Below are 17,619 nucleotides of genomic sequence, written 5' to 3' on the forward strand. Positions count from 1 at the left end.
AAGTTCGTTTATCTAGATCCCACGAATAATGTATTCAGAGTTTGCAACACCCCCCGTGTTAACAACATTTAAAATGAATTCCGAAACAAGTATGGCTGCCATAGTTAGGTAAATTGACAACTGCTATACTTAAATTTCATTTATCTTTTGTAACTTTGAAGTGCCAGGATCTATAAATCATATTAAAATTGCCTGGTAGGTGAGTCGTCTTGTACAATCTGAAAGTACTTCTGTTCCGCAGTTGAATGACGGGGATGTGTGTTGTCGGTGACCGCAGATCACATGACAAGGGAGTATATAAAATTGGTACTGCCTCTTCTCTACTATAAACTTACAGTTTCGTATCAGAGTGTGCTACTTAGGAATTAGTGGTTTCTCATCTGGCTACAAAAGAGCGTTGACCCTTCGCGAATAATGACAGCAGGTAAGATGTGCTGTGGGAAACAAATGGTGCATTTGATTTCTGCCCGCTTCTTCCTTTTTTTGGTCAGTGCGAAAAAGAAAACCTGCAGTGATGAAGTTGCAGGTCCGGGCACTAGTAATTTGAATTCTATTGAAGTTACAAAATACTTCAAAAAATTTAACAAAAGCAAAAAAATCCGAGTATGCAAAAATGGGATCAAATTAAGCCTGTTATAGTCGATTTCTTCGTACAGTCTCGGGTTTGTAGTAGCAATATGGTGTCACGGTGAGGCAAAGGCCTGTTTGTGGGCTACAATTGATGTCCGAGTGAGTTGTGAGGGGCTTTCTCTGTTTTCAGCTTTTCAACAGTCAAGGGTGATATGGTATTGCACTAAGAGGTGTGCCATTGTATCTCTTCGTGAAAGCACGCAGCACTGGCGTCATCTCTGATGTGTAAAGAGGACGGAAAAACGGAAATGCTACTTTTATGTACACTAGTCTGCTCAGTTACAGTATCCTTTGATTCCACAGCACGTCCAGTACTTTCACAGCAGGGTCGTTTGTTTGGTACGGTTTCTGATAGCTAGATATTAATTGGAATTCTTTTTAACTGTACCGGGTTTTTTTTCGGACATGATTTTCTGATTTTACTAGGCTTCCGCGTAGCGGTTAGCTGAATAGCAATTAGAATGACAGCTAGTTATTTTTGAAAATGTGGTTGAGTGACGTTTCCTTTACGTTCAAGTCAACTGGAGGTTACGCTGGTCAATGCATTGTAGTTTTCGGACGGCGGGATTAAACCTCTAGCATCTTGGCTTGGCAGACGAAATGTATCTTAAGACGTGCTCTCTAGACGAGACAAAATAATACAAGGAAGACGCAGGTGCTTCACTCATGCAGACTTGTTTTTTTTTATTTTGCTTGAAGATTTAAATTTTTAATTTTCATTACAGTGGAATGTCTTGGCTGCCATATTGGCTTGAATCTTTTAACACCGTATAAGAGTGGAACCTCTCTTCACTGACTTTTCAAAATTGAAATTCTGACAGTCTCTTCTCATTAAACCCATTGCAATTACCGTTTACTCAGGAGAAATTTCCCTCTGGACAGTCCCATTCTTGGTTCATATTAGGCAGCTGATGCACCCTGCCTTGTATTCGCGTGTTATGTTGGGGTGTTAAAACGCCCAGCCCAAGTGATTCCAAATTTTTGTTTGTGCCTGGGGGACCAGCGATTACACAACCACCTGTTTCATTTGTCATCTTGTACTTGGGTGTTGTATCGCTGCCCACACTGAAAGAACAGCCGCTAGTGATTTCCCCCATGGTGTGCGTGAAGCCTTTTAGTGCTGACATTGAACATCCACCCTAGTACTTAGTGTGGCTTCTTTGTCACTCACTCGTAGCAGTTCGCTGAATCTGATTTCTTTTTTAAAAAATCGTGAGCTAAATCTAAATTTAAATTAAAGCTAAATCTAAATCTTGAGCTAAGGCATTAAATATATTGCTCTATAAACACAGCAACAATCTAACGTGAATATTAGAATTCACTATACTGTAGGTTCTCCTTAAGTGGTTGGGGAAACTTACCTCTTTTTTCAAAAGGATTTAAAAAGATTTTGTCATTTTGGAGAGCTAAGTAAACCGTTGACTACTTTTAATTCTCCTCTAATATCTTGTAGCTTTTGATTTTTTTTTTAATCTGCACCGAGTCTACATGTGTTTTCTACCTGCCTAAGGTTGTTGTTGTTTGATAAAGAAACGGCAATTTGTAAGGTTTTGGGAAAACAGATCTCTCACAGTGGAAATTCCATAACATGTTTTTAATGTGAGTTAGGGCATGCTTCCCTTCTGAAGGGGTGCGTTTATTTGTAATTTTACTAGGTGTGTTTTTTCCCATTACATTACTTAATACTTTTTAAATTTGTCAATCCTATTAAAAGTTGTCCCCACTTTCTGCTTTGTCAATTTTTCACGATTTCATTATTTTTACAGTATATATAAATTCTATATTTTCTTGATATATATGGTTTTCCTCTAGATCTGAAAATATTTCCAAAGAGGCCTAAATCACTCCCTTAGAAATGCTGCTGGAAATAAAAAGCTTGTTCAAAATGTTTTCAATATTTCCATTTATTATCCACATTACTTGGCTTATCAAGGGAAGGCGAGGTTTCAAATTAAATTCACACTTGACATTTTTCTGCTTAAAACTGTTGAGATCTTATAAATATTCGTAATATTACAGTTAAGCTTTTACGTCAAAATCAGTATTTGAAATATAGAATTTGGTAGGCTTCCAGTGTGATTGCTACACTTTAATGAGGTTGGATCTATTGTTCTTCCATTTAGTTTTGGCTACATTTATTCATGAGGCATCTACTTAATTAATGAAGGAGTTTCATACAAAGACTGAAGGAAACTAAGCATAAAGACTTTTTCTAATAAAAGAAGAGGTATGTGTTCTCCTGTGCCCATAAGTATGATGGTTCAAATTCTAAATTGTTTCCGTTGACCCAGGCAGACAGTTTTAGAATGGCAGCTGGAGGTGAGCTTTCAACATATACTTTAACCCCTTCGCTGTGGCTGTTACAACCTCTTGAGCAAAAATATTCTCATGTTTCTTGACTGTGGTACTGGTATGTTTGTAAATGCAGGATAGGAAATGGACAGGAATTGAATCTCTTGCACACTTTGATTTCTTTTGTTTTAAATTTACATCTCTTTGGCGCAGGATATCCAGACTTGTTTCCTATTACATTTCTAAGAGTATGGGTATGTAGGCTAGAAACATCTGGCCACAGTTGCTTGTAATTCAGGGATGTTAATTATCCTTTCAGGACTGTTTAGTGACTTAGGCTACATGTAATTCCTGACGAATTTATGCATTAAGATTACTAAATGGTATCTATTCTTATTACAGTGTATGGTAAGCAAGGTCTGTGTTCCAGTACAAATGCACAGACTACTGTGTGGAAGTGGAAGTGTGCAGCTTTTTGAAGGACAGTGTCTTGTCCTCTGTGTATAATCAATCCAGCAGTGCTGAAAATGCTTTGCTTAATGTGTCTCTCTGCTTGGCTCACGGCCAGAGCATTTGCAATCCAGGCAATTGCTGATGTCTCACTCTTGTGCCCACCAATTGATACTTATTTTTTTCAATCATGAGTCAAACAAGAACAACACATTCCAGACATTCATGTAATTCTTCACCAAAAGTTTGTATTTCATTCTTGTTCTTGCCAGAGGCATCTGAAATTCATGTAACAGAGGAATCATAGTCCTTAAGTTTAATTTTGTAAAGAGTTGAGCTCGGTTTTAAATCCTAGCAAGAGAACATAGCGGTTGCAAAATTAAACTTAAGTAAAAGTAGACTTTTTTTTCTTTGGATACTGTAATGCTTATCTGAGTAATCAGAGCAATTGATTAATTCATCTCGGTCATGACGCATCTTGTAATCTTGTATAGTATAGCGTGGGATTTGCATTGTGGTGTGAATAATTTTTTTTCCACGTCTGTTCAATTATTAAATAGATCAAGCCTTCGTTACATTAGTCACGAATGATGTCTATTGCAAAGGAGCCTTGGTTCTGGGGACAACACTGCGGAACCACAAAACGTCAAGAAAGCTGGTGGTGCTTGCGACTCCTCAGGTGTCTCAATCCATGAGGTACTTCATTTTTTAGGCATCATTGGTGATCCTGCTGAATGTCTTATTTGAAAGTGAAATACTGTTAATTATGATGCATAAATCTACAAGAGCTCTTTGTCTGGTGTCGGAATTAGACTGCAATTTGAATAGCACTGAATAAAATTGTGATGTTTGGTTAAGAAAAGTACTGCAGTGTCTTTTCGAAGTTCCCAGTTACATTTGTGGTTCTTCTATGTCTTTGGGAGTAGAGTTCTGATTGTCTGCCTGGGGGGTGATGATTTTGCTCTTTATCACCTAGTTGATACTGTAAGTAGAAATTCAGTAAAATGGTCAGAAATAAAGATGCTTTGGTAATTGTCCTTCTTTTTTTTCCTTCCTGCACTAGGGCAGCGCTTCAGAAGATCTATGATGAGGTTAGGCTAGTGGATGTGTTAGACAGTGGAGATTCTGCGCATTTGACCCTCATGAAGAGACCTGAACTGGGCGTCACTTTGACTAAACTCCATTGCTGGACATTGACGCACTACTCTAAATGTGTTTTTATGGATGCAGACACAATGGTTAGTAGTCCACTATTGCTAAATAATATATGTGCAAACTAATGTATATTATTATAAATGAGCATGATCAGTGTATTCGTTAATGTATAAGTCAGGGGATGCACTATTTAGATCATTCTAAACAGTTTTAATTTCTTTGTTGTCTAGAAAGTTAGGGTAAGTTTATGATTGGTCCTGATGAATATTTAATGACCATTTAAAGAAGCCAAAGACTGAATAAATTATCTCCTGTCCAGCTTTCATGTCAAGCCTAAGGTGAAGCATGTATGCACGCTCCTATAAAGCTGAGGAAAGAGAAGAAGCTTCTGATTTATTTAAAATACTTTCTAATCAAATGGAGAATAGCTGGAGTACAGTGCATCCAGTATATCAATAATGCGAGTTTTCCTTCCTTTTTGTAGGTTGTATCAAATATCGATGAGCTCTTTGAGCGGGAAGAGTTGTCTGCTGCACCAGATCCTGGCTGGCCAGACTGTTTCAATTCTGGTGTGTTTGTGTTTCGGCCCTCTAAGGAAACTTATGATCAACTCTTAACATTCTGTTCAGAGAAGGGGAGCTTTGATGGTAAGTCTAATCTATCTCTCTGCTGTTCCTTACTAAGGGGACTAAACTTACATTCCTGTATAGTGGTCTGCATTGAAGCTTCTTTATTATGTTTAAATAGCTACATTTCTCCAATTTTGGAGTTATGTCCTGTGCTTTGTTTGAGCCATTAAGCCGTTTACAGAACATTCAATAAACTGCATTAACCAGCATCATGAGTGAGTGGATTTGCTTGTCTTGTTTTAACCCCTCTGAAAGTGAATTAGCAAATTCAGTGCCCAGTGAGAAATGGACAGCTAGCAAAAGCATAACTAGTTTAGTAATAATCTGGTGGTTTTGTGTTTTTTACACCGTTGTGTAAAAATGCAAAGAAACAAACATTTCCAAGTTTTGGGAATAAGTTGGCGGTATGGCTTTTGTAGGCTTTTGAGCTTCAGTTAAGAGGCTTGTATGTTGACTGAATATCCCTAGCTCCTGAATATAATGGCAGCTCCATCCGTATATTTACTCCTAATCTTGCTTGGTGCTTGATTTGAAGAGGCCTTTCCAAAGGATGTCATTTACCACGGATTTCCATTTTCAAAAACGGCATCTTGACAGTCATTTCCCTTGTGCTCAGAAAGAACTGAGCTTTGCATTTCAATTACCTTCAAAAAGCTTTTCGAAATTGTCTTCAGATGTAAACATAATGCACGATGCTAAATCCTCAGCGTTTCTGTGATTTCATTCTTCACGTAAAGTCTGTGACATTTTATTATATTGTTGTCAGCTTGATGTCACTGTATGTTTCTTTAAGATTTAAACAGCAAGCATATGAGGATTTATTAGTGGTCAGATTTTGAAACAAAAGCCCCTTTTACTGCATATCTGTTCAGTAATAGTGTTTTTATTGTAGGCATGATAACCTTTTTACGAAGCTGCCTTTTTACTTAAACAGATCCCTGACGTGACATTTTACAAGAGTACACAGTTCTAAGAATAAATCTCCTACTGGTCAGAATTGTACATTTACAAAAGCTGTTAGGCCCATGTCTGGGTCTGTACTTTTCGGAACTGTGGTAATCCAGCAAACTACATTCATCGAATGCTGTCCTCAGCCACAATGCACATACTGGCAGAAAACATAAGGCCATCTGAGTCCAACCGTAATGAGTTGGTGCTGGGCTATTGTACAGTTCTTACATGGATACTTCATAAATATAGGTTAGTGAATGAGCTTGTTTGACTGCTGTGTTGCTGCTGTTTAGTGAAGAATCACTGTGGATTACAACAGCCTTTGACCATTCATATTATTAAAACATGGATATCATACAAGAAGGAGGTTAATAACGCTTCAGTCTATCTTATATAGACTAATAATGTACAATAGATGCACCTGTTCATAGTAATGCAGATATGGCACATTCTGCTTCTCGTGAGCCTGGAGCCCTGCAGGGTTTACAGGTAGGAACTTAAGAGAGGTTACAAACAAGTACCATTAAGCCCATCTAGCTTGTGTGATTGCTAGTAGATGCTTGATCAGAGGATCTCATCCAGCTTTTTCTTGAAAGCAAAAACTAAGGTATCGGCTTCAACAGCATGGCTGGGTATCTTGTTCCTTACTCCCACACCCCCTTTCATAAAGAAATGCCTCCAGTTCTTGATTTCAAATGCACTGTCCATCTAGTTTCTACTTCTCCTAGATTTCACTTCTGATTCAGGTACTTTTGCTTTTTAATGGCAAGACTAAGTCCTAAAGGAACAGGTGATTCAGTTAATTTTCCAAGTGCATTCACTAAGATCAGAAAGAAGAGCCATGGGTCTGTTGGTCTTGATGAGCAGAGTAGTCCATCTCTAAGTTAATGCATGTACTGTAGGCCAGTGGGTTTCCAGTCCTGGTCCTGTGGACCAGGACCCACACACCTGCTGATTTCCAGTTAAATAATTGAACCCTAATAAACATAAGACGTTTAGTTTGAACTGTTTTTTTAGATCCTAACTTATAGGAGGTTTCCACTTAAGTGTTGTGTTTCTTAAACTGAAAATCTCCAAACTTTGAGTACAAGAAAATGAAAAGGTTCTAAACAAGCAGCATGAACTGTAGGTGCAATTAAGTAATCATTCAAGTAAAGAACTCGGAAAATCAGTAGCTGTGTGGGTCACCGGGACCTGACCTGCACAAACCCATTACAGCTACCTATGTGAGGATTTACGTTGTTAAAATAGCTCATTTTAAAAAGCTGAGTTATAATAATTTGTGTAATATTTATATTTACTATGTAGAAACTATAAAAAACATCTGTCTTTCAGTGCATTGTAATTATTTTATGGAGAGTATACTTAAAGATACAGCTTATTTTTTCAGGCAGTTAATTTCTGTGATAAAAGGAAATATTTTATGTGTACGTGAAAATCAAACTTTTCAGGGTACATTAAGGCATACTTTGACAGGTTTGAGATGATAGAAGTTTAGGGGAAAAAACATCAGACTTGGTTCTCTTAAAGCCTGTTTGTTTCCCCCAGAAATAAGTTGCATAACGTGTTTACTTCATGAAAGAAAGAAATGACCTGTCACTGTCCTGAATTTTGTGCTTCGTGGATATCTTAATTGGGACAGCTGATCACCACTGTAACTTGTGTGGATCCAAATAGTTTGGATGGTTCTCCCATGCTAATTGCCATATGTTACACTAATAGTGCTCTGAATTTAAGATTACAGTACCACTACTTTGAACCCATATCGTGTGTGGAATTATTTTTGTTTAAACTAACAAAGCTCTAAGGCTCTAGGAAAAATGTCCTGAATCCTTTCAAAATTGAAAATGATTTTACCAGTTCCACCTTTGGTATTGCAGACATGCTACAGGCTATCTGAGAACTATCTTCTGTAGTTTAATACTGTGCCAAGATAAACTTGGAACATACTTTGCAATGTTTGATCATCCTTTAGAAATGAGCACACTAACCCCATATAAAGTTATAAAGTGACTTGCACGAAGAGATCCCAGAGGGTTTTTGTTCAGCAAAACATAGTGATAGCTTGCCTATTTTAAACCATAGCAGTAGCGGTCCAGGAATGATTCTGCAGAAGCTTTCCTTGATTAGAGAACACAAGTGGACACTTGCTTTGCCACAGTTCTGCTTAAAATCCCTGATGCTGCATGGCACAATGCTATCATGTTGAAAGACTGGAACAGGTTTTCCTTAATTGTGAATGGCGTGTGAAGAAACACTCAGTCCCAGTCCCTCTCGCAAACTGATTTCCTTGGGAGTACTATAAGTGCAATGTGGAAACTATTAAATATATGTATTTGCAGTTTGATTTTACACTGTGTCCACACTAAAGGTTTGTATTAAAAGATTTGAGGAATGTACCAAATAAGCCTGTTTGTGGCACCATTCCTGTTTTAACCAACTTGGAAATCACAGAATTAATAGCTGTGTCGAGGCAGCAGTATTTCTCACAGGTTTACAGAACTGAGACCATTAAAGATCATCTTCTCCTTAATAACTGTCTTTTACTGTTTTAATGACCCTGCAGCCATGGAAATCTCCCCACGTTATTATTACATAAGTATGTGGTGAAAGTTTAAATAGAGCACTGAAGTACAAAGAAGGATATCACTATACTGTATCAACTACCGTTCACATTGCTATGTTAATATTGGCTGTCTTCACACCATCCAAATGAATTCAAATTCTTTGTTTTGGCTGAAACTGGGTATAATTCCTCACACTTATATAGAACTTTTCTGGACACTCCACTCAAAATGTTTTACAGGTAATGGGGACTCCATCACCACCATGTATAGCACCCACCTGGATGATGCGACAGCAGCCATAGTGCACCACTACACTCACCCCACATCAGCTATCAGTGGGGAGGAGAACAGAGTCATGTCATAGGTGGGGATTATGAGGAGGCCATGATTGGTTAAGGCCAATGGGAAATTTGCCCAGTACACCCCTACTCTTTTCAAGAAACACCCTGGGATTTTTAATGACCACAGAGAGTCAGGACCTCGGTTTTACGCCTCATCCGGAAGACGGCACCATTTTACAGGATAGTGTCCCCGTCACTATTCTGGAGCATTAGGATCTACACAGACTGAGAATGAGTGCCTCCTACTGGCTCTTCTAATACCATTCAGCAGCAACCTTAGTTTTTCCCAGGAGGTCTTCCATCCTGGTACTGACTAGGCTCACACCTGCTTAGCTTCAGCAGGTTGCCAGTTGTGAGTTTCAGGGTGATTATGACTGCTGGCTTAACTCATAAATAAACGTTGTAAATAGGTATATGGCTTGTTCACATATTGAATTTCAAATATACACAATTGCTTTATCAGTGAGAAGCAGCACAAACTCTTAAAATAAATGTAAAATAAAAAAATAAATGTGCAACTGTCTACACAGTATCCGTTGATAGACTGAAGGAACTGAACCTTTTTAGTCTTTAACAGAGAAATGTAAAGAGACCTGATACAACTGGAAACTATGTAAAAGTGTGCTTCAAACCAAGAACAGGGGTCTTTTTTTACCCAAAGGGTTGTGGGAGTATAGAACTACACAGCCCTGTTGTTGAAGCTGATACTGTGGCTTCTTTCATGAAACGACTGGTTGAGATCCTGGGATCAATTAACTACTAATTACCTACCAAGCCAGATGGGCGTTATGGCCTCATCTCATTTGGAACCTTTCTTACATTCTTAGGACTGTTTTAAAGGATCTAGGATTAATACTCATCGGAAAATTGTTCTTGAGGATTTAAGGGAAAATGCTTAGTGTCTGAGATGTTCATTGAAAAGAGGCTCGCTTATTTTGTAATTTAATTTTTATCTGGAAAACAGAATTGGTTAATGACAAGTTTTAGTATTTGTTGCTTCCTTAAAATCCCTGTAAGTATTGAAAACATAGCATTATTCTTTAGATTTTAACAATGTGCCTGCTGCAAAAAATCTATAAATTAACTTTTCCAGCAATAGAAAACATTTAACAATGCTTATTCTGTATTACAACATAGAGGAGTAGGTCATTGTGTTTAGGGGTAAGTATTGAAATCGTTTTTTTCATTTTTTAATATACTTACACAAATGTGTAAGTACAAAAGATAAATTGTCATTTATAGTATATAAAGCCTTAGTGTTTACTGTGAGTTTATTATGGAAACTTTTCTGAACAATGACCATGCATCTTTATTTCTGCTAATTTATGGGGTCTGTAAATCCTAAAATAGAAAAATGCAGTCTGAAAGTGTAGAGCTCTGAGATCAGAAGAATTTGGAGTTTCTGTTGTTGTTTTTCCAGTTGACCGGTTTAACACAAAACATTATTCATCCCGTAGTAGTGCAGTCATTAGTTCTAAATGATTGCCTTTAATATCTGTTATTTGCTTCCTATCAGACAGACATCAGTGTGATTTTTGGGATGGATTTCTGGAGCTCTGCCAGCTAAACTAGGCCAATTTAGTTCCAGTACACAGGGTGCTACAGGTGTATGGATCACTGGCTTGTCGTTTTCACTAAACATTTAATGCTTTTCATTTTGAAAAAGGATGGCTAAAAATCTACTTGTCTTTGTTTTTAAAGAGATTGTTTTCATTCTTATTTTTGTAAAAGGTTACATCTTTCTTTGTAACCTGTTCTCATTTCTCGGACAAAGACTGTTTTAGCTTTGTAGGACCCAGTTCAATGCTGCATTCCATTTTATATGTAACACTGTTTTATGGTGGGAAATTCAGCCTTAGAGGTGTTGAAATTCTGATTAATCTTTGCTGACACTTCAACCTTTACCAGTTGTTTAGGAGCATTAGTAGAGTGTCTTTCAAAAGCTTTGGCTTATGTACTATTATATTTCTTTGATTTGACTTTCATTTAAAATTATTTCTTAAATCTTGATCCCTGTGGGATTTCTCCTATTTGTCTTGAGTATCATGGTAATGTAATCCTAGTTTTATTCCTACACCTACCACAGCATTAATTGTTTAATGAGATTGTTCTTAAGAAGACTTGAGGTATCTTAAATTGGAATTAGTGTAATAGGATTCTAGGTGTTAAAATGACCTTTAGCTATTGTTGCTTAATTTGGAAAGTGAAAGTCTCACTAGAGTACTCGTGTTCAGATTTGTCTTTGGACCTGATGTTTATTTCTTTTTCTGCTTTCAGGAGGGGACCAGGGAATTCTGAACAGCTTCTTCAGCAACTGGGCTACAGCAGACATTTCCAAGCATCTTCCCTTTATTTACAATCTAAGCAGTATAGCGATCTACTCTTATCTTCCAGCATTTAAGCAGTATGTATGTCCTAAATGGTTAATTTATGTCTTTTTGTGTTGGCTGGTTTACACATTATCTTCAGACCAGGTTTCTGATGCCTAAAAGCAGCCCATATATTTCTAGGTTTTTGACTAAATGACTAAATTTGTTTCTAAATATCAAATCTTTTAAATTAATACATCATTTTGTTGATTCCCTTGCATCTAATCCTAAAGATTTTGTACTGGTTCAAGTCCAGACATTAGTAACTTTCCTAAAGTGATGTGAATGGCACCATAGGCTTTTCTGATGTGTAGTTTGTCTGAAACATGTTTGCATTTGGAAGTACCACACAAAGTCGTTTTATACCCCTCAACTCTATGTACTGTAGTATGTAGACTGGATCTGCTGTTAAAATTGATGAGCCATTAGAGAATATAAGGTCACATGAAAATGTTTCGTGCCACGGTGTGACATCAGGTTACCAAAGATTAGAGCAACAGCTAGCATATGCATTACCAATGCTGGCCTCTTTACAGCTCTTGGATATCCACCATGGGTTCCACAGCTGAGATACCATTGGCTTAAAATAGAACAGTTTATTTAAAGACATTTATGCATGGCTAGAGTATAAAATGGTGCTGGGTGTTCATTAAGCTCTGCTGAAGACCAGACCTTGTGCTTTCTTTGAATTGAGATGGAGTGAGAAGGCTTCACTAGTTTAAGAGAAAATAGGCAACTCTTATTTCCCTACATTCTCCATTTCTCTGTTGTTTCCATACTAAGTAGCACAGATGTTACAGCCTCTTAAATTTGTAGAACATTTATTCCTACAATGAAATCTTATTGTAGAAATAAATGCAACTTCAATGATCTTACATTTCCAAGAAGGTGTTTTACAGAACAATGACTGGTTTGAGACCATTGTTTACTTTATTTGGAGAAAAAAAATACACCTTGTTAGTGCAAGCTCCGTTAATCAAATGCATCTTCTAGAGTTTTAAGCAAATGCAAATAAAGAATGTTGTCAATAATGTGAAATTTGTCAAATAACGGTGAATAATGTTCGTATGCTGAGGTCAAGGGCCAAACTCATTTTGTAATATTTAGCTTACAAGACCATTTGCAGAATTTGTGTGATGAGATTTAAAATTTGACCCTCGTGGGTTTTCAGTGAAATCCTATTACTTTCTCTGATGCATGGCAAGTTGGTAACATTGATGTACAGCAACTCCTTGCTTAATGCTGAGGTTGTGGTCCAGAGAAGGGAGAACTGTGGGAATCAGTGCTCACCGAGGCAATTACAGCATGGGTTCATGTGTTCCCAGGGGTGCTAATGTATATCTAGCATATGAGCGACGAAGGATGGCTTCATTGGGGTATCAGTAATGGCATTGCTGGTTTTTACCACAGAATCTAATTATAAAGCCATTGTGTACAGAATGTATAACTACTTTAAATTATAGTTACGTAAAGTCTGAAATACACAGAATTTCATAGACTCTGGCTGTGCAGCAACACGTGTGATTGGGGATCATGTACATTAAGTATTGTCTGCCTTCGCTCCTCCAAGCAGTAGTGGGAGGCTGATGGGAGGAGCTGCGTCTGCCAGGACAGACCAGGCTGTAGCTGAGTTTGAGGTTTTTTTTTTGATGAAGTGAGTTTTGTTGAGCGGTTACAAATGTAATGTCAAACAGTACACGCCACAATCTCACTGGCTGAGAGCTTGCTGGCTATTGTACATTACATTTTGCCTTTAGCCCTAAAAGTAGTTGTTTCCAACTGGCCTGTATGCATACAGACAGACAATCAGACATTCTTTTATACTTGTGTATTTGGAGTAATTAAACTCATGGGCAGGACAAGAAGCACTATGGCAACTCAGTACTGAGTGAGGCATTGTTATACCTACAGTATATAAACACAGTCCATTGTCATTTTGAGAATAATTCTTTTATAAATGGAGAAGTTGGAAAACTCTTATAACCAATCTGAGGACCTCAGATGTCAAACAAAACGTACTGGGTGTTTCTTTTCGTTTGTAATTGTGCAGGTATGGTAGCAATGCCAAGGTGGTCCATTTCCTGGGAAGAGTTAAGCCATGGAATTACAGTTACGACTCAAAGACAAAAAGTGTCCATGGTGACTTCCAGGAGTCGTCTACACTCCATCCAGACTTCCTGGCTATGTGGTGGAGCATCTTCTCCACCTCTGTAATCCCCTTGCTTACAGAGCAAGGAGTGTTGAAGCCATCAGAGACTGGATGCCAAGCGGTAAGTGATGGTTTGCAGTTTTTCTTCTGACAGTTGTTTATTTTAAAAACGCTTGTAAAATCCCTCTGAGTCTGCTGTGTGGGTTTTGTGTATTGACTTGATTTAACATGCATTTGTAATATTGAGGAAATTTATATGAATATAACACAGCCTGTTGACAGTTCTCAGTGCTAGATGCTAAATGCAGTTGCAAGTCCACATTGGTGCACAGAATGATATAGCTGTTTGGGTTAATACTAATCCAAACAGCTTTATCATTTTCATAGCCCCTCTTTCCTGTAAGGATCCGACCTCCTCACAAGAAAATAGTCCATGTCAGAATTTGTTCATTGCTATAAATTTGTGCTGCCTTGTCTTATAGTAGTATATAATTTGTTATTCTTATGTATTGTAACATAATAAGAGTTACCATAATGGCGGCATTGGAATTCAAATAGAATTTTAAAGGAGTTTTGTAATATTTAGTACTATTGCTGTTTTAAAGATTGAAAAATACACCTTTAATTTATAAACAAGCAGGCTGATTGAAGAAAATCATTAAAGGAAAGAGTGGAAACTATTGCCTGTGATATCTATAATTTTTCATTACTAGCTTAGGTCAGTTCATAAGTGTCTTGTATTATTGACTTTTTGTTGTATGAAAACACCAAAGAAGAAGAATGTATCTACTGATTCTGCTTGGGGTTGACTTCTCATCTGAAAATTTCTTACCATGTACTCTTAGTGCAACAGAAATTGAAACATTTAAATTTCTAGAACAGCCTGTTTAGAGTGGAACTTCTCAGCTCTGGTCCTTGGGATCTGCAGTCTGGCAGCTTTTGGCTCTTTAAATCATCAAAGGCTTAAAAGCCCTGAGGAAGAGATGAATTCAACCCTTTGAACTCTAGATTAAATTAACCATTTTCCTTGCTTTACTGCTATTTATATAGTCCTTGCAAAAGTATTCACCCATAGCCAATAATATTGCATTTTTATGCATTTCCTGTAATGTATATTTTTTTCTAAATAACCTTTTTTCAAATCTGTTATGATCAAAGTGAATATTATTCTAAGATAAGTAATGTCTACAAAACTGCAGACAAGATGTATGGAGCAAAATGTACTGATTACATAAGTATTCAGCTCCATAAGCCTTTACTTCCCAGAAATACATTGCTCAAGTTCTGAAAGTTCATTAGGTATAATGGAAGGACTCATGCCCCACCATGCATTTTCTAAGAATATTTTTTAATCTAATTTTTTTAAATTTAATATCTGTTCATTGTTCTAGTTTTGACAGATCACTCCTTTAAGTATAATTCCATTTTGAAAGTTTCAAGATTGCAAGGTCAGAGAATAAGAAAATCTGTAAACTTTGCATGGGGGTGAATAGTTTTGCAAGACACTAAATATAACCTGGGTTGTTTAGAGCTCTGTCCTACTGCATTCATTTGATGCCGTAACTCGTGGACAAACACACCAATACTGAGAATACAACCCTTTAAATTAAAAAAAAATGCCAAATGTGCCAAAATGTGGATTAATATTTTTGGCTATGACTGCAGTTAGTAATACCTTTCACGCATTCATGTTCTTTAGATTAGCAATGTCACTGCATCTTGAATTTACAGTATAGCAGATTTTAATTCCCCACCCTTGTTTTTGAGAAACCTCACTTGCAACAAGAGACAGACTGTTTTGAAAAAATTCTCTGTTGATAATGTTGCATCTTCCTTTCATCTTTTCACTTATCTGATAAACTTTCAGCTCTCAGACTTGGTCTGTACTCTGGCATTATCTTGTGGCTTCTGTACAGAGGTATGCAGAACTCCAGCCTAGGCCTGCCTCTGCTCTAGCTCCTGTTTTTTTTCTTTTTTGTTCCTGTATTCCATTTTTTTGATATAATGAGCATAAAAAACATTAGAAGGGGATCCTCATGTGTTCTAAATGTCTGTGCTCCATTAAACTTAATGTTTAATCAAGTCAGTCAAAAACTTTATTTCCCTCTCCCCCACTCCTCTGAAAAACAACTGGTTTTATATCCAAAGTTACGTTTCAAAGAATATACGTAATATTGGGGAAAAAAAATAGCCAGGTCAGAGGTTAAATCAACTTGAGTGGGGTATTTTGAGTGTTTATTAGTGAGAAGATGACCTCTAGGTTGAAACCATGTGCCGTTACATTAATAGGAACATTACTGTTTAGATCACATGCCCCTCTTATCATTTTTTACGATATTATTTTGAAGAAGATGCCATTTTTGTGAAAGGCTTGCACTGCATGACTTTTATTTTAATATGCATCTTTCTTTTTTCTTTTAAACCCTTATCCTTAAGCGGTGCTAACAAACTGCATTTTCCTTCCAGGATGCAATAACTGAGGGAGTGTCCCAAATTCGTGTCACTCCCTCCCCGCCTCCCATTTCTTCCGAGGAACGGAAGCAGAGGTGGGAACAGGGGCAAGCAGACTACATGGGAGAGGACTCTTTTGAAAATATACAGAAGAAGCTCGACTCCTTCTTAAAGTAAAATACACTGAAAAATGAAATGAAGAGTTGCAGTTATACAGATTGATTCCAAAAGGATAGTAAAGCACACTCAGAACATGGTCCACATTCTTTTGCTACAGAGAGAACATTCATTGAAAGTTACACAAGTATAGAATACAGAGAAATGGTAGAATGTGTATGCAATATGAAATCTCCCCTTCCCCCAAATCTGGTATCCTTAACTCCCATCGAGGTTCATCAATAGTGGTGTCGGCACTGTTGCAAGATTTTTTTTTTAATTTAAAAACTATAGTACAGTAGGTCAATGCCTTAATCTAGTATTGTAAAGCATGAGTTTAGAAGCCTATCTCTTTAATCAAACATATGGCACACGTTGCCCTGTGAAGAAAGTCCACAAAACGCTTACCAACATAGGAAACGAGGCTTGCAAAAAAAATGTGGCAATTCTGAAGTTTAACGGTCATGCTAACTCAATAAATTGCCAAGTTTATCAACTCTATTTCCTACTTTTCCATAACTCCCCTGCTTATAGAGGGGAGTTTTTTTTTTACTTTGTGGCTGAAATATAGACTTTTAAAGTAATTGTAGATACTGAAAATATCAAGTCATTTTAGTATGGCTATGAATGTTTTATCCTGATATTTTAATGATACTGATCTGGCATACCCAGATCGCTCTACCCATGAAAACATGAACAGTCTCTAGGACCTCTCTGTATATATTTTGCATGTTTGTTACTGAGATGTTATTAAGGAGCATTTCTAATAGCACTTAACAGTTAAATACAACAACCCGAGTAAACTTTCCTACAAGTTTTGAGATCGCCCTTTTTTTCTGTTGCTTCTAAGTCCCTGGGAGCAAACTTTACTCTGCCTTAGCTTAATATACTGTACTGTTTACAAAACAGACCACTGCACTGAGACTGCTGCTGTAACTGAAGTTTCATGCTTGTATATTGTTCTGGCCCTTTGAACAGTGGTAACACTCCAGTAGTTTCAAAAGGCTGTCTGCTCCATTGTGGGGAGCCTTAACAAAGCACGAGTATTTTGCTTCTTGTGGTCTCTGCATATATAATTGCACACGGCTGTCTCTGTGAAATTAGAAAAGTGTCGAATTCACTGCTGGGATAACTAAACTGCTGAAACATTTTTCTGTACCATTGCACTTTATCTGCAAAATAAAAGTAGTGATGTGAAAAAGAATACTTTTTGTTTTTAGGATGGGAGAAGAATATACTAAACCAAGTGTACTGTAAGTATCCCAGCACTGGTTTTACTTGAAAGATTTTTTTTAACCCCTAAGCAAAAGGGGTTTTACAGTTTTAATTTGCTGCTTTCTTTGTTTCATAGGTGTGCATACTGAAAACCAAAATACCTTTTGTTTCTAATACTCTATGAATGTGTTCAAGTCATTTTTTTTGTTTCACTTGCCTTACATGTGGTTTCAATAGAGATCTTAGCCTGCAAAAAAAAAACCA

General features: G+C 37.2%; 1 protein-coding gene across 1 annotated transcript; it reads left to right on the forward strand.

Annotated features, from left to right (window-relative positions):
• The first annotated feature begins 282 nt into the window (after positions 1-282).
• gyg1a (glycogenin 1a) lies at positions 283-17,341 on the forward strand. Its single transcript, XM_088913407.1, has 7 exons — positions 283-424; positions 3,933-4,068; positions 4,436-4,610; positions 5,012-5,174; positions 11,293-11,419; positions 13,435-13,654; positions 16,000-17,341. The coding sequence occupies exons 1-7, from the start codon at positions 415-417 to the stop codon at positions 16,159-16,161; spliced, it is 993 nt and encodes a 330-aa protein (XP_088769533.1). The 5' UTR covers positions 283-414; the 3' UTR covers positions 16,162-17,341.
• The last annotated feature ends 278 nt before the right edge of the window (positions 17,342-17,619 follow it).

Source organism: Atractosteus spatula, chromosome 4 (genome assembly GCF_055471065.1).
Source record: "Atractosteus spatula isolate fAtrSpa1 chromosome 4, fAtrSpa1.hap1, whole genome shotgun sequence".
NCBI classification, from domain to species: domain Eukaryota; kingdom Metazoa; phylum Chordata; class Actinopteri; order Semionotiformes; family Lepisosteidae; genus Atractosteus; species Atractosteus spatula.

Excerpts from the sequence above, each read along its gene's own strand:
- gyg1a (XM_088913407.1), top strand. Across the intron at positions 4,069-4,435 it reads CAGGTGTCTCAATCCATGAG|GGCAGCGCTTCAGAAGATCT; the intron begins GTACTTCATTTT and ends TTCCTGCACTAG. Across the intron at positions 13,655-15,999 it reads CAGAGACTGGATGCCAAGCG|GATGCAATAACTGAGGGAGT; the intron begins GTAAGTGATGGT and ends TTTTCCTTCCAG.